Source organism: Diabrotica virgifera, chromosome 8 (assembly GCF_917563875.1).
Source record: "Diabrotica virgifera virgifera chromosome 8, PGI_DIABVI_V3a".
Taxonomy (NCBI): Eukaryota; Metazoa; Arthropoda; class Insecta; order Coleoptera; family Chrysomelidae; genus Diabrotica; species Diabrotica virgifera.
This window is the reverse complement of record NC_065450.1, coordinates 104147141-104168252: the sequence shown is the minus strand read 5'-3', so window position 1 is coordinate 104168252 and position 21112 is coordinate 104147141. Positions and strand designations below refer to the sequence as shown.

At 32.7% G+C, this 21112-nt stretch overlaps 1 protein-coding gene across 1 annotated transcript in view; it reads left to right on the top strand.

Moving 5' to 3' along the window:
• Nucleotides 1-763: 763 nt before the first annotated feature.
• The window catches only part of LOC114343211 (aldo-keto reductase family 1 member B1), a 105428-nt gene continuing 85079 nt past the window's right edge, over nucleotides 764-21112 (top strand). Inside the window, exon 1 of the mRNA XM_050658180.1 lies at nucleotides 764-1043. Coding sequence (XP_050514137.1) covers nucleotides 972-1043 — 72 coding nt within the window. The 5' untranslated portion in view covers nucleotides 764-971. The remainder of the gene's footprint in view (nucleotides 1044-21112) is intronic.

Sequence of the window (21112 nt, the reverse complement as noted above, 5' to 3'; positions counted from 1 at the left end):
GAAAAACAAACCTTTTTTTTTCTATTTTTTTGGGTAATTCTAAGCAAAAAATGTTGTTACAAGTTTTTTCGTAGGATGCATAGTTTTTGAGATAAACGCGGTTGAACTTTCAAAATATCGAAAAATTGCAATTTTTGAACCCGAATAACTTTTGATTAAAAAATAAAATAGCAATTCTGCTTACCGCATTTGAAAGTTCATGTCAAATTATACCGGTTTTGATTATTTGCATTGCTAAAAATTCATTTTTTTATTGTTAAACAAAGCTATAAACACTTAGTGCTTGAGTAATGTTTTCAATGCATCTCTCATTTACAATCGAATGAGTAGGCGCGCCTACAAACAGGCAATTTCTACGTATCATGCATTAAAACGCATGCATTGGGCAGAGGTCAAAACCCTCAAACATACTTATAATAGTAACATGTAACATTACGCCTGATGTAAAATAAAGAATATTTTTAACACATATCCAAACATTATTTGAAGAACCTAATATTCTTATTTAAATAAAAAATTCTGCTTGCATTTTTTTTCGCAAAAATGGTACATGTTTGAAGGGCGGCTACTAGAGAATTGCCTAGGGCGTTATTTGACCTAAACGCGGCCCTGAATCTACATATAATTAAACTGGCCGTTAGTACCGGTGACCCTTAACACAGGTTTAACTGTATGGCTTAAAAAAATCTACTGATTGCTACTGATTTTTTGGAAGCAAAACTACTGAAAAAATCAAAACTGACCTGACAACCCTGTAGCACCATGCACAGATTTGACAGACGTCAGCGTTATTGTATTTGTATTGTTTAGTGGTGAGTGGTGAAATTTAAAATATGTTTCTAAACAAACTGATAAGACTGTATGATAGCCTATAATTTTTTCTAGTAAAAATTTATAAAAACAGTGATTTAATTTCAATTGCTTCACTTTCCACGAGCACCTCCAGTGTTTTAGATATAATAAATATCAAAATGGTCCAAGTGCCCACTGTTAAATTTAACAATGGAAATGAAATTCCTATTTTTGGTCTAGGAACATGGAAGGTAACTAATTATATCTATTATAATAATTATTAGAATGTGTCATAAATTAGTAATAGTTGTATGAAGGTGTAAATCATTGGGCATATGGGCGAGAAAATAGGTGGAATGTTTCTTGCTTAAATTAATATTTAAATTGTTTTAAAAGAATCCCAATTGCTGTACTAAACTTAAACACTGTGGAAGGATTATTTTGAAACAAATATATAAAATCTACTTTCTAAAAAGCTTGAGGTAATGAATATCTAGGAGCAGAAATAGAAGTAAACATGCACTAGGGTCCGGTTTCACAAACCACAAATATATCAATGAATAGTTATTCCTGGAATAAAATTTATTAGACATTTATATTTTTATTTTGTTTCAATATAACTTTGAAAATTTAAAGTTAAACTGACGAATTTACTTTCTTATAGATATTTACAGCGAGATTAACTTGTCAGTTTATTCGAAGAATAAATACTTATTTCATAAATAAGTAAAATAAGTCTTATTTGACGTTAGTAAAATGGATAAAAGTCAGTTTATTGATCGAATAACTTTATTCATGGAATAAACTACTATTTGTCGTTGGTGAAACCGGCCAATAGTATACAATGAAATTGAAAGTATATTTGATATTTCGATTTACATGTCAGAATGCCTTCGCAAATTACAAAACATTAATAAATTAAACAAACTTATCCAGCAAAGGATAAAATACTTCAAAGTTTATTGAAACTATGGCACAGAATTGGTTTCTAGCCAATAAACTCACAACTTAATAAAGATAAATCTCAACATTTACGTTTTAAAAGTATGAGAAATAAGTACAGTACAACCTGCCATATCCGGACCTGTCATATTCGGACCTCCCCATATCCGGACGGTTCTGCGCCGTCCGGATCTACAGAAATCTACCGAGAAAGGCAGTCCTGCTGTTGGACAACACACTAAAAGAAGAACTAACAGATGGCGAAATAATGTATTATAGAATCTATAAAACATGTCTATCGACGAAAGTTATTGACGGCGTTGATTACTGGAATGTATGAAGGAGAAAACGTTTCAGAGACTATAAAAGAAGTAGTGGTCTTGATATCCGGATTTTTCATATCCGGATCGGTCTGTCGCCACATTGATCCAGATATGGCAGGTTTGACTGTACTGTTAAATGATCTGGATGCATTCATGCATTATCATCACAGACATATTAAGATCATCAATAAGTGTAGTTTGGCAAATGGGTCACGTTCCCACAGTCATCACATAGAAGAAAAAAAAAACAGTAAGTAGATAGTAACTGACTTAGAGGACCCATATAAATAAGTTAACACTTAGTCCAGCACATTTAGATTTTTTTGACAGCTACTTCCAACGGTACTTTTAAGTCCAGCATATTTTTTCGGTCATAACTTTTTAAAATAAACTAAAAGCGTAGGTTTTTCCCAACAATCCTTTAGAGTGCCCACAAATATTATTCTGTATTTAAAACGAAATCTTTTGAATGACATTTGAAGTATTAAACAGCAGCTGATAACTAATAAATAAATGATGTGTAACAGAACATTCTCAAATATTATATCTACTTCAATACTTGGGATTTAAGGTTACCAAAATTTGGTGGTACATACTTAAAAGTGCCGTGGGGAAACTAATGGTTAAGAAATAAATTAAGTACTTACCACCTTATTTCACTCACATATCACTATGCCACTATTCTCTGGAGTGATTCATTTAACTTTTGTTAATTTTCCATCAACAAAAGAGAGCATAAGAATTATATCTGATGTGAGCTATTTGGGGCATTGTCAGCTTTAATTTCTTAAGGTGATACAGTAGCGATCAACAGGTAGCCAAAACGCATTCCAAGATTGCGGCTATAATTTTGAATATTTTTTCGAGATATTTGGCACACGTATTAAAGACAAAAATTGTTGAAAGATAAAAATGTATTAGTTGACATGAAACTTAAACCACAGATAGACAAAATTCAACCCAATAAACATGTTAGTTAGGAAAATTAAGAGAGCTTAATGCATATAAGTTATTATTTATGTCTTTTATGTAGTTAAAGTTTATCTTTTTTATGTCTTGATTGGTGTTTCATTGGAAGTTGCCCCCTAAGGCAAATTTCCCCTCCAAGGCAAATTTCTAGATCCACCACAGTACACAGGAGATCGGGATCCGTTGTGAAACAATTATGAATATACATAATATGATGTTCATAATTATAACACCAAACAATCAAATAATATCAGATTAAATCGTTATAGTCTAAATAAGTCTTCTAAATTCTAAATATGTAATAACAGAAATTCTTTAAATTATAATCTCTAGAACGTGTTGTCAGGCAATAATAGAAATTTATGTTTAAATTCTTTAAAAAAACAGTGAAAAGGATCCCAACTAAAAACTGTTTTTATTCAGTTGATTTGACATTCAAATTTTCAAGTCATTGAAATGCATTGAAAATACTCATCTCATATCTTTTAACATCAGTGTTAGGACAGTTCTTCCTTGGATGTATTGGCCCACTGCAGAAAAAACATTTGTGTCCTGACCTAGAAGAGTTAGCAGTAGAGTTACTCTGTGACTCAAATTGATAGTTACCTATGATGATATGATGAAGAAACAAATAAGTTCTCTTGAACAAAAGGTGAAACAACTTATTGATAAACTTAGCTCACTAGAGCTGCCTAGAGATAATAAAGCCACAGATCTTGATACCATCATCCAGGAAGTTGAAGAACGTAAATTTCGTGAAAATAATATTATTATTTATAACCTCCATGAAACCAACTCTAGCACAGCACCAGCAAGAATTGAAGAAGATATGAATAAAGTTAAACAAACTTTAAGCGTGATTAACCCCAACATTCAAGTTAAAAAAGTCATTAGACTTGGTAATATCAAGAATAATATGTCACGTCCGCTTAAAGTAGTCCTTGAAAATAAGAATGTAGCACTGTCAATTTTAAAAAATAAAAATAAACTTGCTGCATCCAATATTAAGATTAGCTCCGATTCTACCTATCTACAGAGAAAGTACCTAAGTGAGCTTCGTACTAATTTGGCGGATAGGGTGTCAAAGGGTGAAGAAAACCTTACCATTAGGTACATTCGTGGCGTACCAAAAATAGTAATCCAGAAAAAAAACTGAATTCCAGGGGTACCTCCCACATTGTGTCTGATGAACTAACAGTATATTATCAGAATGTTAGAGGAATCAGGAGAACCAAGCTTAGTGCTCTTGAAGAAAGTGCTGCTACAACTGACTATGATGTGCTCATATTTACTGAGTCGTGGTTGTGTGATGGTATCAGTAATGACGAATTGGGACTTTTAGATTTTAATATATATCGAAAGGACCGCTCTCCATTAACTAGTGATAAAGTAATTGGAGGGGGTGTCCTTATTGCAGTTAAAAAATGTTACTCATCGAGGTCTATTCTGTTACCACATTTCGAATGTCACTTGTAAATATTTAAATTGTAAAAATTATGGTGAAAATGGATAAAACACCTTCAAAATATCATGAAAGTTCTTATAGAAAACGAAGTTCCGCCAGAAGAATCCCGTCGGAAGTTTTTGCAATCCTTTGTATTAGAAATTTTTGTAGGTCCGATAAACAAAATTTAACGTTAACTAAATTAGTGAGAAGAGGAGCCCAAATTTAAAGACAGATGAGAGAACAAGAATGAACAAGATTATATTCGATTCCTTTTTGTAAACTTTAAGATAAATTCATGTTGTTTTATAATCTAAATTTAACCCTCACGCACAAGTTGTAGTCCATGTGACTAACAACTTCAGTGAGAGACTGGGTTTATTTATTATGTACTAGGTTGCTACAAATAAACTCTATTATTATTATTATTATTATGTTCACTTGGAGGAACTGTTTGTTGAAGTTTGCACTCTGAATGAATGTTATATATTTGGTACAGTTTATCTTCCTTCTAATTCAGCCTTAATATCCTATGACAATCATTGTATTAGTATAGAATCTGTCTGTAACAATTTTCCTGAACACAAGTTCATTCTAACAGGAGACTACAATCTGCCAAATAGTGAATGGTACCATGATAAGAGAGGTGTCTTTAGTAATAACAATAACACTGCTACTGATACTTTAGTTGATACTTTTGCATTTTATAACCTATTTCAGCTTAATCACATCACAAATTGTAACGGAGTTTTACTTGACCTAATTTTTGCTAATGATAATGAAATTGCTAATGATTATTTATTGCCTTGTGATCGTTATCATTCTGCGTTATCTATTTCTTTAGCTATTAAAGATAATATGCCTGAGCTTCAATATGATAGTTTTGCCTTCAATTTTAGGAGAGGAGACTATGTTGCTCTTAATATGTATCTTGCTAGTATCTCGTGGGAGAACGTTTTGGGTATTTGCAGAGATATTAACGAAGCCACGGAACTGTTCTACTCCATATTGCAGTTTGGTATCCATTGTTCAATACCACGTGTAAGATTAAAAAATCCCAAATTTCCTCGTTGGATGACTAATGACCTAAAATCATTAATATTTAGGAAAAAAATTGCTCATAAGGTATATAAACAAACAAATTCTTGGGACAATTATCTACTTTTCTCTTCCTTGAGAACCAAATGCAAAGAATTAAGCAGGTCATGTCATGATATTTATAGGTATAAGTCAAACTGAATCTAGAATTAGTTCAAACGTAAAGCACTTTTGGAATTTTGTTAACAGCAAACGCAAAAATAATGGTCTACCAAACACTATGTTTCTTGGAAACACAGTGCTTAATAATGGTGCGGATATCGTTAATAATTTTGCGCAATGCTTTCAAAATATTTACAGAGCAAATGATGATGATTTAATACAGCCCACCTTAGAATATGAAAAAACGGTGAGTCTAAATTCTTGTAATGTATCTATTGAAATCATATTTGAAAAATTAGCCAATTTAGACATTTTTAAAGGCTCTGGACCAGATGGAATTCCACCCATACTATTAAAAAAATGTAGATGTACTTTAACCCGTCCCTTATATTTTCTGTTTTCTCATTCACTTGATTCAGGTATTTGTCCAAGTTTGTGGAAATCTAGTTTTATTGTTCCTATTCATAAATCAGGTGACAGGAGTAATATAGCTAACTACAGACCAATAAGCATTCTTTCTTCTATTCCTAAAATTCTGGAGAGTATAATATGCGACTCTATTAAAACACCTTTATGCAATGTACTAATTGAAGAGCAACATGGTTTTCTTTCAGGTAGATCAAGTTCTACAAATCTTTTACTTTTCACGCAATACATATCTGATGCTTTGGAAAGGAAACTACAGGTGGATGCTATTTATACAGATTTCTCCAAAGCATTTGACACTGTGAATCATAAATTGTTGTGTAACAAGCTTAAAGCTATTGGATTTACGGGCAATCTGTATAACTGGTTATGTAGTTACCTAACTAGCAGAACACAACTTGTTAAAATTAAACACTTTCAATCTAGTGAAATTTCCGTAACATCTGGTGTTCCACAAGGAAGCCACTTAGGGCCTTTCCTTTTTAATATATTTGTTAATGACATTAAATCTCAAATTAACTCTAAATTTCTGCTATTTGCTGATGATTTAAAAATCTTTAGAATTATCGAATCTGTCTCAGATTGTGAAAAACTTCAAAATGATATTAACAATATTATGGCATGGTGCAATTGGAACCAAACGAGCATTAATGTTGGAAAATGTCACTTTATTAGTTTCTGTAGAAGAATTAACAACCTCTTTTATAATTACAAATTAGCTGAAGAACCACTGAAGGCTGTATCGACTGTAAGAGATCTAGGTGTTCAATTAGATTCCAAACTAAATTTTTGTACTCATTTTGATTATGTGAATAACCAGGCATTTAAAATGTTAGGCTTCATTATTAGAACTTCTAGATGTTTGCATAACATTAATTCCATCAGACTGATTTATTTTTCCCTAGTTAGATCTGTTCTTGAGTATTGCTCAGTTGTTTGGTCACCCACTTATGAAGTCCATATAGCCAAGCTTGAAAAAGTCCAAAATAAATTCATTAGGTACTTAAGTTTTAAATTACACAAACCTTTAAGTGACCATTCCTACTCAGAAATTAGAAATAAATTAAACCTTCCTAGGCTATCTTCCAGACGGATGTATGCTGATGTTTTGTTTCTTCATAAACTACTGAATTCAAAAATCAATTGCAATGATCTACTGTCTCTAATTGACTTTAATGTTCCCTCTAGAGTTACTAGAACATCCCAAAATTTTGCAATTAAATTTCATCGCTGCAACTTTGGTAGGCATTCTCCGCTGAGTAGAATCATTCTAAATGGAAATAGAATAGACCTTGATTTGTTGCTGTGCGCTTCGGAAAATGTTTGTAGACAGTGTTTAAAAAAATTTTGTAATCTTATGTGATTTATATTTGTTATTTACTTTGTATTATTTTAATATTTGTTTTTTCTATATAGCTGCATCGCCAATTTTTGTCATACATATTTACTATATCTCTATATTTATTGTATCACTAGATAATTATAATATTTTGTGTATATGTTACAGTTCAAGTTGATTATCCAGTTGGAGTTGACTCCAACTAGTTGGGAGTCGACTCTAACGGCTGGTTTCAGTAAAAGTTGATTATAAATATAAAATGAAGATTTATATTCAACATTTACTAGTAAAAGTAGACTCCAACTAGGAAAAGTATACTCTTCCCAATGCCATTTAGTAAAAGTTGATTCTGATTCACACAAACAGCCGATTCTAGAAATGAAATGTTACTGAATATGTTCAAATTAGTCTAGGATGTATCGTCGCCCCCGTTAGGTAAATTATTCCAGTTCGATTTTTTTTGCACAAACTTACTAAAAACGAGGTCCTCTTCGACCAAATAACGAATCCACAGGGTGTCAGATGGTACTGTGGTCGAAAAATTGTTTAATTTTTTTAAACAAACTCACAAAAAAAATTTATTTAGGACAATTTTCTTTACATCATTTGGGTCATTCGGAGCAAAAGAGGTCTTTTGTGATTTTTCTGTAAAATTTTGTTGTTCTTGAGTTACACGCGATTTAAAATTTGCAAAATACAAAAATGACCATTTTCAAGGCTTAATAACTCAGTTAAAAATTATTATTATGAAAGTCCGAAAGTCACCAAATAAAATTTTAACGACCCCCCTACAAGATACTGAAGAAATTTTTGTTATTATTTTATTACTAAGCGGTTATTTTTAATTATTAACAATGAGCGCTAGGAGCGTATTGACGCAGCTATCAATGTGAGTGCGAGTGAGATGCACCATTGCACCATTTTGACATTTAAAAATTCAAACTTCTGTCAAACCACAAAACTGTAAAAACTTTTTTTGTAATTTATAGCTCACATGTCATCACCATGACAAGTCGAAAGTTCTTCTTCTAGTGGTGCTTTCTCCTTTAGTGGAGGTTAGCGACTACACTGGCAAATCTGTCTCTGTCCAATGCGGCTCTAAACAAAGATGTTGAATCAAGGCCGGTCCAGTTTCTGATATTTCTAAACCATGAAATCTGGCGCCTACCGGGACCCCGTTTTCCTTCACTCTTACCCTGGATGATCAGTTGCGTGAGGCGGTACTTTTCGTTTCTCATTATGTGTCCCAAGTAGCTAACTTTTTTGACTTTAATGATTTTTAGCAGTTCCCTATCTGTACCTATTCTCCTCAGAACATATTCGTTGGTGGGGTGGGTTGTCCAAGGTATTTTCAAGTCTCTTCTATAAAGCCAGAGTTCAAAGGCGTCCAACTTGTTCATAAGTGTTGTGTTGTGTCCAGGCCTCCGTTCCATACAAAAGTATTGACCACACATAGCAATGCAGAAAATGACATCTAAGGCTGATATTAATGCTACTGTTACAAAATAAGCTTTTCATTTTGATAAACCCCTGTCGGGCTACCTCTATTCTCGCTCTTGACTTCTTGTTTTTAATCAAGTTGATTGTTGAACCAGCAACCAAGATATTTGTACTGGCTTACGTATTCAAGCTGTTGGTATTTCACATATTTATTGGAAGAGGTAAATTTTTGTCCCTTGATATTCTTATAACTTTGGTTTTCGCAGTATTGATCTTCATCCCCATTTTTTCACAACTCTCAGTAACCCTATCCAACAGTATCTGCAGACTATGGTCCGAATCAGTCATTAATACTGTGTCATCTGCATAGCGGATGTTATTTACTCTCTGACTGTTTATCGTGATTCCTTCTGAAGGGTGCGATAAAGAGTTCACAAATATTACCTCAGAGTAGACGTTAAAAGTATGGGTGATAGCACACAACCCTGTCTAACACCTCGTTGTATTTCAATTGGCCTTGACGTATTACCATTGGTCTTTATGATTGCTGTCTGATTCCAATAAATAGCCTCTATAATTTTAGAATCTCTTTTGTCGACTCCGATGTCATTCAATCTTTCTATCAAGGTCTTGTGCTTCACTCTATCGAACGCTTTCTCAAAATCTAGGAAACAGATAAAAAGGTCTGCTTGCTGTTCTTTGTATCTTTGTGCCAGAGTTTGAAGACAGAATATTGCTTCTCGTGTCCCCATACCTTTCCTGAAGCCAAATTGTTCTTGACCGGTGACCTCATCACATTTTTTATAATATATTCTGTTCTGTATGATACGCAAGAAAAGCTTCAGAATGTTATTTAATAGACTTATAAGGCGGAAGTCCTGGCATAATTTGGCGTTCTTCTTTTTAGGCAGTGGTATGAAGACTGATTAAGCCATATTTTAGGGATAGTCCCTGTATTGTAAACATTATTAAATAGTCCAAGAAGAAGGTCTAAGTTTTCCTCGTTGATTAACTTCAATAGCTCAGCTGGTATTTCATCTTTTCCTACAGATTTGTTGTTTTTTAGTTGACGTAGAGCATATTCCTGTTCGGACTTTAGTATTGGAAGACCTTCGTCGTCTTCGGTATTTAATGTAGGAGATTCTCTGATGTCATAGAAGAGTTCCTTTATACAGAGAGAGTCTGTAATTTGGAATAAATTCAATATCTCAAATACTAATTGTTTTTTTTGAAAAATGCTCAGACCCGTCGATTAGTATTTCAAATTTTCCTTTTTTGACATGCAATTTTAATGTATACAGGGTGTCCCAATTTAGAGATATGACGTCATCGTTGATTTTCTTAAATGGCAACACTGTCATTTTGATAGCTATTTTGATAGGGTGTGTAAAGTTATACACAACTGCAAAATATCAAATTTTTATTCTCTACCATTTACAAGATAATAGAAAATAACAAAGTTATATCTGTAATTTGGAATAAATTCAATAATTAAAATAATAATTGTTTTTTTGAAAAATGCTCAGACCCGTCGATTAGTATTTTAAACTGTCATTTTTGACATACAATAATAATGTATACAGGGTGTCCCAATTTAGAGATATGACGTCATCGTTGATTTTCTTAAATGGCAATACTGTCATTTTGATAGTTATTTTGATATGGTGTGTAAAGTTATACACAACTGCAAAATTTTTAATTTTGTTCCCTATCATTTACAAGAAAATAAAAAAGTACAAAGTTATGAAAACAAGTAATCAAATAATAATTGAATTTAATTATTCCAATTAAGCAAATACTCATAATGTTGGCCCTCAATTATTGTCAAATTGTCAATGGGCAACGTTATGAGCATTTGCTTATTTGAAATAATTAAATTCAATTATTATTTGGTTACTTGTATTTCATAACTTTGTTATTTTTTATTATATTGTAAATGATAGGGAACAAAAATTTGAAATTTTGCAGTTGTGTATAACTTTACACACCCTATCAAAATAACTATCAAAATGACAGTGTTGCCATTTAAGAAACTCAACGATGACGTCATATCTCTAAATTGGGACACCCTGTATACATTATTATTGTATGTCAAAAATGACAATTTGAAATACTAATCGACGGGTCTGAGCATTTTAAAAAAAAACAATTAGTATTTTAATTATTGAATTTATTTCAAATTACAGACATAACTTTGTTATTTTCTATTATCTTGTAAATGGTAAAGAATAAAAATTTGATATTTTGCAGTTGTGTATAACTTTACACACCCTATCAAAATAGCTATCAAAATGACAGTGTTGCCATTTAAGAAAATCAACGATGACGTCATATCTCTAAAGTGGGACACCCTGTATACATTATTATTGTATGTCAAAAAGGACAATTTGAAATACTAATCGACGGGTCTGAGCATTTTTCAAAAAAACAATTAGTATTTGAGATATTGAATTTATTCCAAATTACAGACTCTCTCTGTATAGTCTTCCCACATGTTTATTTGTTCTTCAGGGCTTGAAATCAGTTTGCCTTCTGCGTTGATTAGATTATTTGGTCCTTGTGAGTATGTCGTGCCTGTGAATTCCTTGAGTTTCTTATACAGATGGAAGTCATCATGTTTTTTATATAAGTTTTCGATTTCTTCACATTGTTCTGTTATCCATTTTTCTTTTGCAATTTTTATTTTTTGTTTAATGGTTCTATTTAATGCTTTGTACATTGCTTTGTGCTGTTTGCATTTTCTTCTTTCATCCATTAAATCCAATATTTCCTCTGTCATCCATCTTTGCTTCCGTAGTCGCTGTTTTGTGAGCATTTCAGTTGCCGTTGTAAGGGCGTGTCTGATTTCCTCCCGAAGGCGAAATTTACGGATGTTTAATTATATGAAAGTGTGCTAAAAAACAGTGCGAAAAAGTAAAACCCATTTAAAATACATTGTTACTTCAGACACACTTTAGACTCTTCATGTACTGCTGTCTATATTTACAATTTTCACACAATAAAACCTTTACATTTTTACATAATATGAGATAGAGTAGATAAAAATTATTTTTGTGAATTTGGTTAACAAAAATTGGTTAAACAATCGACCGCGGTACCGCGTGACACCCTGTGTATTTGTTATAAGGATTGTTATACGGATGTATTTCTTTGAGTAAGTTTGTGCAAAAAATCGAATCAGAATAATTTACCTGACGGGGACGACGTTACAGACTATACTAATTAGTATTGAAACGGTCAAAACAAAGACACGCACACTCATCAGAAATGCACTTGAGATTCTCGTATAATCAACATTTACTGAATCGATCCAGGAAGAGTCAACTCCAACTAGTAAAAGTTGATTTAAATTTTTAAAATCAACTTTTACTGCTCGTTTCAGTTGGAGTTGACTCCAACTAGTTGGAATCAACTCTAACTGAGAATCAACTTGAACTGTAACATATATATTAAATTGGGTGGTATCCCGTTAATAAATAAATAAATAAATTACCAGGTAGAGCACTAAGTGTTGGATTTTGACTTGCATAAACCTGAGAGTTGAGCTCTGCCATATCCATTGAAATAGTTATATTTTAAGTTCTTCTAAAGTTAATGTCAGACTCTAATAATCTTGATCGTATCTGTGTGGACGTCATTCCAGCGATAAAAGCTCCACGGATTGTATCATTTTTATTAGTATCAGCATCTACAGCAGTAAAATTGCACTCCTTAGCTAATTGTTTTAAAAATTGCATGTACGAATCGATAGTCTCATCTGTCTGTTGTCGTCTAGTGGTTAGCATGTGACGAGCATGAATAATATTATTTGGTTTGATGTATATTTTATCAAGCGTTTGAATGGATTCGTTGTAAGTGTCACAATCGCTTATCAGAGTATTACTCGTGGCGAAATGTGATTTATTAACAGTTGTAGCTTAATATTGTTAATATCTAGGAGTGGTCCAGCAGAACCATCAGTAGACACAGCGGGGGTGACAACCTGGGCAGCCAAAAAGTTCATAAAAGTTCTTTTCCAATGGTCCCATTCCTTTGCTGTTGATTTCAGAGATGGATCCCCATCGAACCTCTCGGGTCTTAGATACTTCTCCATTATGTTGATTAAATTGAAATGATATAGCAAAACCTGTGGTATAAGGTTTTAATCAACATAAAATTGTACATAACGCTAACAAAATGAGTTTGAGAATAACTTGGCAGTGACAATAACTTATGTCAGTCACTGGCAGAATAAAGTTGTGTACACAATATTTAAAGTTACAGCCAATGCAATACAAGTACGTTAATATCACATCAGCTAGTGTTTATTTTTAGTTATTGACATTGCTTTACCCTGAAATTCACCCTTAAAATATGATAAGGCGCTATTGCTGGGTCGCCCATATTTAAAATTCGAGGCTTAGGGCCTATGAACCTGTATTAATTCATTGAGATAGACATCGTTTTCTTGAACTTTAAACGAAATAAAACTGCAAAATTGTAAAATATTGGTCACTATATTGTACTGTATTTAATAAACTAAATTTGTCATTTTATAAAGATAGAAATGAGGATATTATTCTAAAAAACTGAACACTGTAATTGTTTAAAATGAGATAATTCATGACTTTAAAATGGTTCTTAACATGGGACCATAAGCTTCGGGAATAACTCACTGACTAAGCAAGGCTTCAATATCACGCTGTTTCTTTTCGTCAATATCATTTTTTTTGTCTTGTAGGCATGCGTCAGTAATAATTTGACAGATTTTTTGTTGCTTTGTCGCTGTTTGAAGAAAACTTTTTTCATTTCATCTAGGTCTTCGTACGAAGTAGCTATTAAGTAGTAGTCCGGCCTTTCGTATCTTGGAATCTTGATTTCAGTTAGCTTATGCTTCTGGCCAGGTTCATCAACATCAAAGTTGGCACCCCTTTGTTTTTGGAGTGCCTTGAAATCATAAAAATCTGTATGAGACATTTCTTTCACTTCAAATGGTTTTCCGGTCGTCTTTGCTTCTCTAATTAGAGTCACATATTGCTGAGGTATATAAATAGGTCCACATTAAATGTGTTTATTAGTCTCCTACACCTCTAATTATTAGTCCTTAGGTATACCCTTACCAGTCACGCCTTCCATGCATTCAATGTAACCAGGGCCATCAAATTCAATTTCTGACGTTATAGAATAATCACCGTCGTTTGCTACTTCGTATTGCAAGGAATTGTCGCGAACTAGGCGCAGCATCAAGGAGGCTCTTGAATTGGTATTCATTGTGCTAAAGGAATAGGAAGGAAAATATTAATTATGTTTATTGAATGTATTTATACATACTGCAGCCCATGTATTAAGGAATGTGATAATGCAATGTGTCACAATGAAATTCTGACTCCGAACAATGAAGGGCCAACTCCATATGACGCTATATACAGCTATTAAAAACTCAGTTTCAAGATTAAAAAAAAGATGGTACAAATTCGCTTTAAATCTCTTAAATACGACTTTTAAACGACTAATAATAATAAGCGTAATAGCGTCTTATGCCAGCATAGATCAATTTTATAGTTATCCTACAAACGCCTTAGCACATAATGTAACAGTATTGCAAATGATCTACCATCGTAAATGTCTTTCTAATCAAGTTCGCATTACAGCCATAACACAGGTTAGGGCAGTCAGCAACGTTGAGAGTGTATCACACAAACCCACAATTCCAATTTGCATTACTGCCATATCACAGGTTACGGCACTAGAGAAGTTTTACTTGAGTAATTTTTCTTGGTTAACAAGGTTAACAGCGTGACCCAAACTGTCTTGTGGCGGGCTTGCTGTCACTGGGAGCGCCAAAACCGGAAAACGCCATAACGACACGGGCGCAATATCTTGATTTTAAGATAACTAAATTACATGAAATTATTACACAATGAAGACAACACCTAAATGAGCATATTAGGCCAAAAACACATTTTTCCATTTTTTTAGTGTTATGGCACTAACGAAGTCGGGGAGCGATATGTTTTTACTTATTTAAATCATTGTGGTGCATTTGACTTGCTACAAACCTGTACATAAGTATATTATTTGTGTAATGTAGTGAAATAAATAAATACTAAAATTCATCTTTGGATATAGGCTTACTCTTCTTCCATCTTCTCTATCAAAGACAATTTGAATCCATTTTGTGTCAGCATGTTTTTCATATTATCTGTATACGTTTCTTATTCCACCTCTCATCTTTTTGTCTTAGGGTATGTCGAGCGAATATGATTAATTGTAAACATCCAGATTTGTGCTCCATATGTGGACAGAGAGTATACATTGAATGAATCCTTTTGTAGTTAGGTATTGGTGATACTTTTTGTTCTTTAGTATGAATGTAGGACTATTTTGCAAAATTTTGTGGAAGGCAAGAATAACAGCTTTACAGCTAACACAGTCCACAAATTCTTCTTGGTTAATGCTTTTAGAACATGTATTACACTTATCAAGGGGCATCATGCCACAAAAATGAAAATCAGCAATTATCACCAGTTTTACAGAAAATTTTTGAAGGTTATTTTTGCAGTCTAATGATAATAAATAAATTATACGTATCAGCATTCAGAAAATACGATTTTAATGCTTTTATATGAAAAATACGAAGGTGTACTTAAAAACTTGTCAAATATCTGGCTGGTTCCTGGAAAAAAAATTATTTCTATGATCATCCAGTATTTCTTTCGTTGTGCCTCTTTGACCATCTTCCAATGTATCTATTTCATTATTTTTTATTCAAGTTTACAAACAAGATTAGGCAGGCAAAAATAAAAGTGCACTACCAATGTATTTAAAAAGTATTAGTAACTTATCTAAAAACTTAAGTTTTGGTCAGATCTCATGTTTTAATGTAAATTTATATCTGATAAGATTTAATTGAAAAGTAAACCATTACAAGCATTGATAATACTTGTGAAGTGTTTAATTTTATGATATAAACTAGAATTGTAAATAGTGTTATGTAACATATTCAAGGACAATACAGTGTGTTTACTTAAGTTGGAAACATATGGGAAACCTTTTTATTATTACTTTTAAGAAAAAAAGTTATTCTTCATAAAAAGTTCTACATGGTCTTAAACCCACGAATCAATCATCAGATATCAAATTTTATCAATATTATACGAGGTATGTCAAAAAATATGAATTTCGCTCTAGAGTAGGTAAAGTACCTTTATTTTTCTCAATATCGAAAATTCTTATTATGTTGTTTGGAATTAACATCTATGATCAAATATGCAATTACATGCTTCTAATTGAAAAAAATATCAAATTTTTCTCAAATTTATGGATGCCCAACATATTTTTTTATTACACATATGATAACTCTTTTATTATTAATTTTACAAAAAAAAAGTTATACTTCATAAAAAGCTCTATACATAATATGTTCTAAGACCTAAGATGCAACCATCATATATCAAATGTTATTAATTTTATAATTACGAGGTATGTCAAAATATATGAATTTCGGTCAAGAGTAAAGTACCTTCATTTTTCACAATATTAAAAACTTTTATTTTAAAAAGTTATTTGTAAGTAACAATTATGTTACAATATGCAATAACATCCTTATAATTGAAATATTGTGAGCTATAAAAGTACTTTCCACTTTTCTCATGAGCGAAGTTACTACTTTACTCATATAAACTGAACATACAGTCGGAAAAATGAAAGATTACCCATGAACGATCACATCAAGAACTTTTTTTGTATTTGCTGTCTTTTTCTATAACAAACGTTTGTTATTTATTCCATTTTTCCGACTGTATAAACAACATTGACGTGTGTATTGTCTTGTGCCTGTTTTGATTAAAATTTAGTGGTAATAACATCAATTAAATTGTTGAAAATCATACCTACTGAGAAACATCTGCAGTTTCTACCAAAAGTTGTTTTGTTAAAGTGTCCTGACCTAATAGTTCTTAGGCCCCCATATAAAATTATTATTTATGACCACACCGTTGAAACTTTTTGTACTTGTTATTTGGGTGGAGTCGGACAAATTTGGAGCTTAGCGCATCATGGCAGTGGGGCGTTTGTCTGTCAAGCGGTCACGAAGTTGTCAATTTTATGCAAGAAAAAAATTTATAACCACATTGGTCATTTTATTTTAATCAATGGTTTTTATCATTACAGCGAAACAGCGAACAGCGAAAACAATTTTGTCGGACACGCTAAATATGTCAAATTTATGAAAATAATAAATTTATTACCACATGGATAATTTTAACGGTATCTATCATAAAACCTTTTTACAATCATCTGGTAACCCTGTCGGACAATTTTCACGGGGCATATGCGCAGTCGGATGCGCCGAAGATGTCAATTTCCTGGAATTTTTTTATTTATTACCACAGATGTCATTGTTATTTTGTACTGTTCTTTTACATGTGTAATGCATATTGGATCACTTATCACTTGTCGGACAAAAATAATGGGGCGTTTTGGTACAATTTAAAAAAAATAATTTTTATACATACAGGGTGGTTGGTAAAGAATGAGCCATAGCTTAACCTCAGGTTCCTGAGGTTAAAATAGGTCGATTTAAGCTAACTTACCTTAGTACAAAGTTTATAATAACCGAGATACAGGGTGTCAAAGTTAAACTTTTTTTTTATTTATTATTGAATATTTCCTGACAGGTATGAGACATCAACATAAAATTTGGTGTGTGGGGGTTTTTTGGGTCGAGAAAACTACATTCCCTACCAAAAATTATGCATTGCCCAGAGGGCGCCACATACGCCTGTCAGCACTAATTTATTACGTTCAATTTTTTTTATCCCTCACTCTGTATAATTTTGACATTACAATTTTTATTCTCCTATTAGTTTTACTTAAAAAAGGTATACTTTTTCATCTCCCTAAACTCAACCGTTTTCGAGATAAACGCATTTTAAATCTGCGATACACCATCATTTTTAGCATAACATCATTGTAGTTACACCCGAAAAATAACTTAAAACCATAAAATTATCCAAAAATGTATCGCAAATTTCTTCAAATGGAATTTGAGATGCAATGACATAAATTTGAGAACTGGCACAATTATTATGGTATTAAGTTATTTTTCGGGTGTAACTACAATGATATTATGCTAAAAATGATGGTGTATCGCAGATTTAAAATGCGTTTATCTCGAAAACGGTTGAGTTTAGGGAGATGAAAAAGTATACCTTTTTTAAGTAAAACTAATAGGAGAATAAAAATTTTAATGTCAAAATTATACAGAGTGAGGGATAAAAAAAATTGAACGTAATAAATGAGTGCTGGAAGGCGTATGTGGCGCCCTCTGGGCAATACATAATTTTTGGTAGGGAATTTAGTTTACTCGACCCAAAAAACCCCCACATACCAAATTTCATGTTGTTATCCCATACCTGTTACTAAAATATTCTATAATAAATAAAAAAAGTTTTGACATCCTGTATCTCGGTTATTATAAACTTTGTACTAAGGTAAGTTAGCTTAAATCGGTCTATTTTAACCTCAGGAACCTGAGGTTAAGCTATGGCCCATTCTTTACCAAACACCCTGTATATAAATTAAATGTATGAAGTTGAATGTATTGTTTCTCGATTCAACGTTAAGATAAATGGTCGCCTTTCTATGAGTATCTCTCAAATGATCTAGTGTCCATCGAATGTACACTAGAGTTTTTTTTCTATTCGAAATAGAATAAAAAATTATTTTAATGGCCGGTAAATCAACTCGTATTGCTCTATTAAATTTAGCGTCGCAACCACTACAACTATATAAACCATTTCGGCGATAATGGGCGCGTTCACCAGATGCAAACGTTGGCAATCAGTTTGCGCTTTGTGGTTCTGAACGACTTGCTAACGTCAAACATGTTTGGAAAGCGGTCGCCATTTTTGCAAACATAAGATATTTAAGTTGAACTTTGCAAACGTGTTGAAATATGGCGGGAATTTAAATTGTATATATTGTAAAATATATTGATAAGGGTTTTATATATAAAATAAAGGCTACTGAAGACATTCTGCTACGTTATTATCTATTAAATAAATTTTCTTTTAAAAAAAAATAAATTCAAAAACGTATTTATTGAGAAAATTTATTTTAGGTTACGTTCAAACCAAGCAAGCAAAATGTCAAATTTTAACCTAAACAACCAACCGTTCAGTTCGCTGTCAACAAGTTTAGAATCAAAGCGCAAACATTTGTGAATGTGTTTGCATCTGGTGAACGCAGTCAATGGTCAAATGGATTATACTTTTAGAACTAGATACCTTCTAATCTGTATAACCGATTTTGATCACTAAATATGAGTTTAAAACGTATTGAGAAGTAGTGTCGGATGCATCCAAGGTCAAGGATGACAACTGAAGGTATTATAGGAACTATTGAGCTTGAAAAACCGTTTTTCCCATAGGAAATAGATTTGATCACATTTATGAAGGTTATAACTTAAAAATTCGAATTTTTCCTGATGTGAGGTATACACCGTTAGACGCGTCTAGAGTCCTCCTCAGTTATTGGAGCAATTCGTAGGTTGAAATTTTGAGTAATTGTCGAAAAACCAAAATTTTTAAAGTTTAGTTTTTCAGTTTTTCAGTTGTACTGAGCCGTCTGTATCTCTGATCCTATTCACTTAGGCACTGTTTGAAAGCTTAACTCAACGCTATTAATTTGGTGTATTTGCGGTTTTCCTGTCTCTCCTTGAAACTAAGATATGTATGTACCCCCAAAAAATATGCCGTTTTGTACCTACCAAGTCCTATAGCTGGCTTAAGGGTGGTCGAAAGTCACAAGCTACACCGGTTATGAATCGGCCCTGACCCCCTCTTAAAACATAGACAAAAAAATTCAGATCGGTGTAACTTTTCCACAAACATACACACATACAAAACATTTTTCCCTTTTTAAATAGAAATTGAATAAAATTTCTTAGATCGGTAACTTTTGAATGTTATAACCAATTTTCAAAATTAAACATGCGTTGGAAAGGTAATGATCAGTACTATAAGAAGCCGTAAAGGTCGGACTTAAATTTTCGAAATTTTTGGGAGTTTTGGGGACGAGAACGGAAAACAGATCCTAAATGGGAAGGGCCGTAAAATCCACACCCTTGGACCAAAATGGATGGTTGACATTTGGATGGGCGAGTTTTTCCCTATACTTTAAGATGGGATTTGGCCCAATTTTTTCAATTCAGTCACATTTAGAAAATAGAAAATTTCTTGTACATATATACAGGGTGTCCCAAAAGTAGTGGAACGGTCGAATATTTCGCGAACTAAACATCGGATCGAAAAACTGAAAAATACGTGTTCAATCATTTTCAAAAATCTATCCAATGATACTAAACACCAACCCCCACTACACCCCCTGGAGGTGGGGTGGGGGGTAACTTTAAAATATCAAATGCAAACCCCCAGTTTTTCTTGCAGATTTTAATTTGTTACATAAAAGTAAGCAACTTTTATTCAAGACATTTTTTCGAACTGTTGATAGATGGCGCTATAATTGGGAAACACGATTTATCCTGATACCATAGGTAAATTATAGAAACGGTCTAATATCTCACGAAATACACTTCCAAATGAGAAACTAAAAAACAGATTTTTAATCTTTTTCGAAAACCTATCGAATGACACCAAACATGACCCTCCAACCCACCCCCTGAATGTGGGGTGGGGGGTAACTTTAAAATCTTAAATAGCAACCCCCACTTTTTATTACAGATTCGGATCCGTCATGAAAAATTAAGTAACATTTATTCGAAACATTTTTTACAATTGTTAATAGATGGCGCCTTAATTGGAAAAATTCGATTTATTAGCGCCATCTATCAGAAATTTTAAAAAATGTTTCGAATAAATGTTGCTTAATTTTTTGTGACGAATCCGAATCTGCAATAAAAAGTGGGGGTTGCTATTTAGGATTTTAAAATTACCCCCACCCCACATCCAGGGGGTGGGTTGGAGGGTCATGTTTGGTGTTATTCGATAGGTTTTCAAAAAAGATTAAAAATCTGTTTTTTGGTTTCTCATTTGGAAGTGTATTTCGTGAGATATTAGACCGTTTCTATAATTTACCTGTGGTATCAGGATAAATCGTTTTTCCCAATTATAGCGCCATCTATCCACAGTTCGAAAAAACGTCTTGAATAAAAGTTGCCTGCTTTTACGTAACGAATCCAAATTTGCAAGAAAAACTGGGGATTTCCATTTAAGATTTTAAAGTTACCCCCCACCC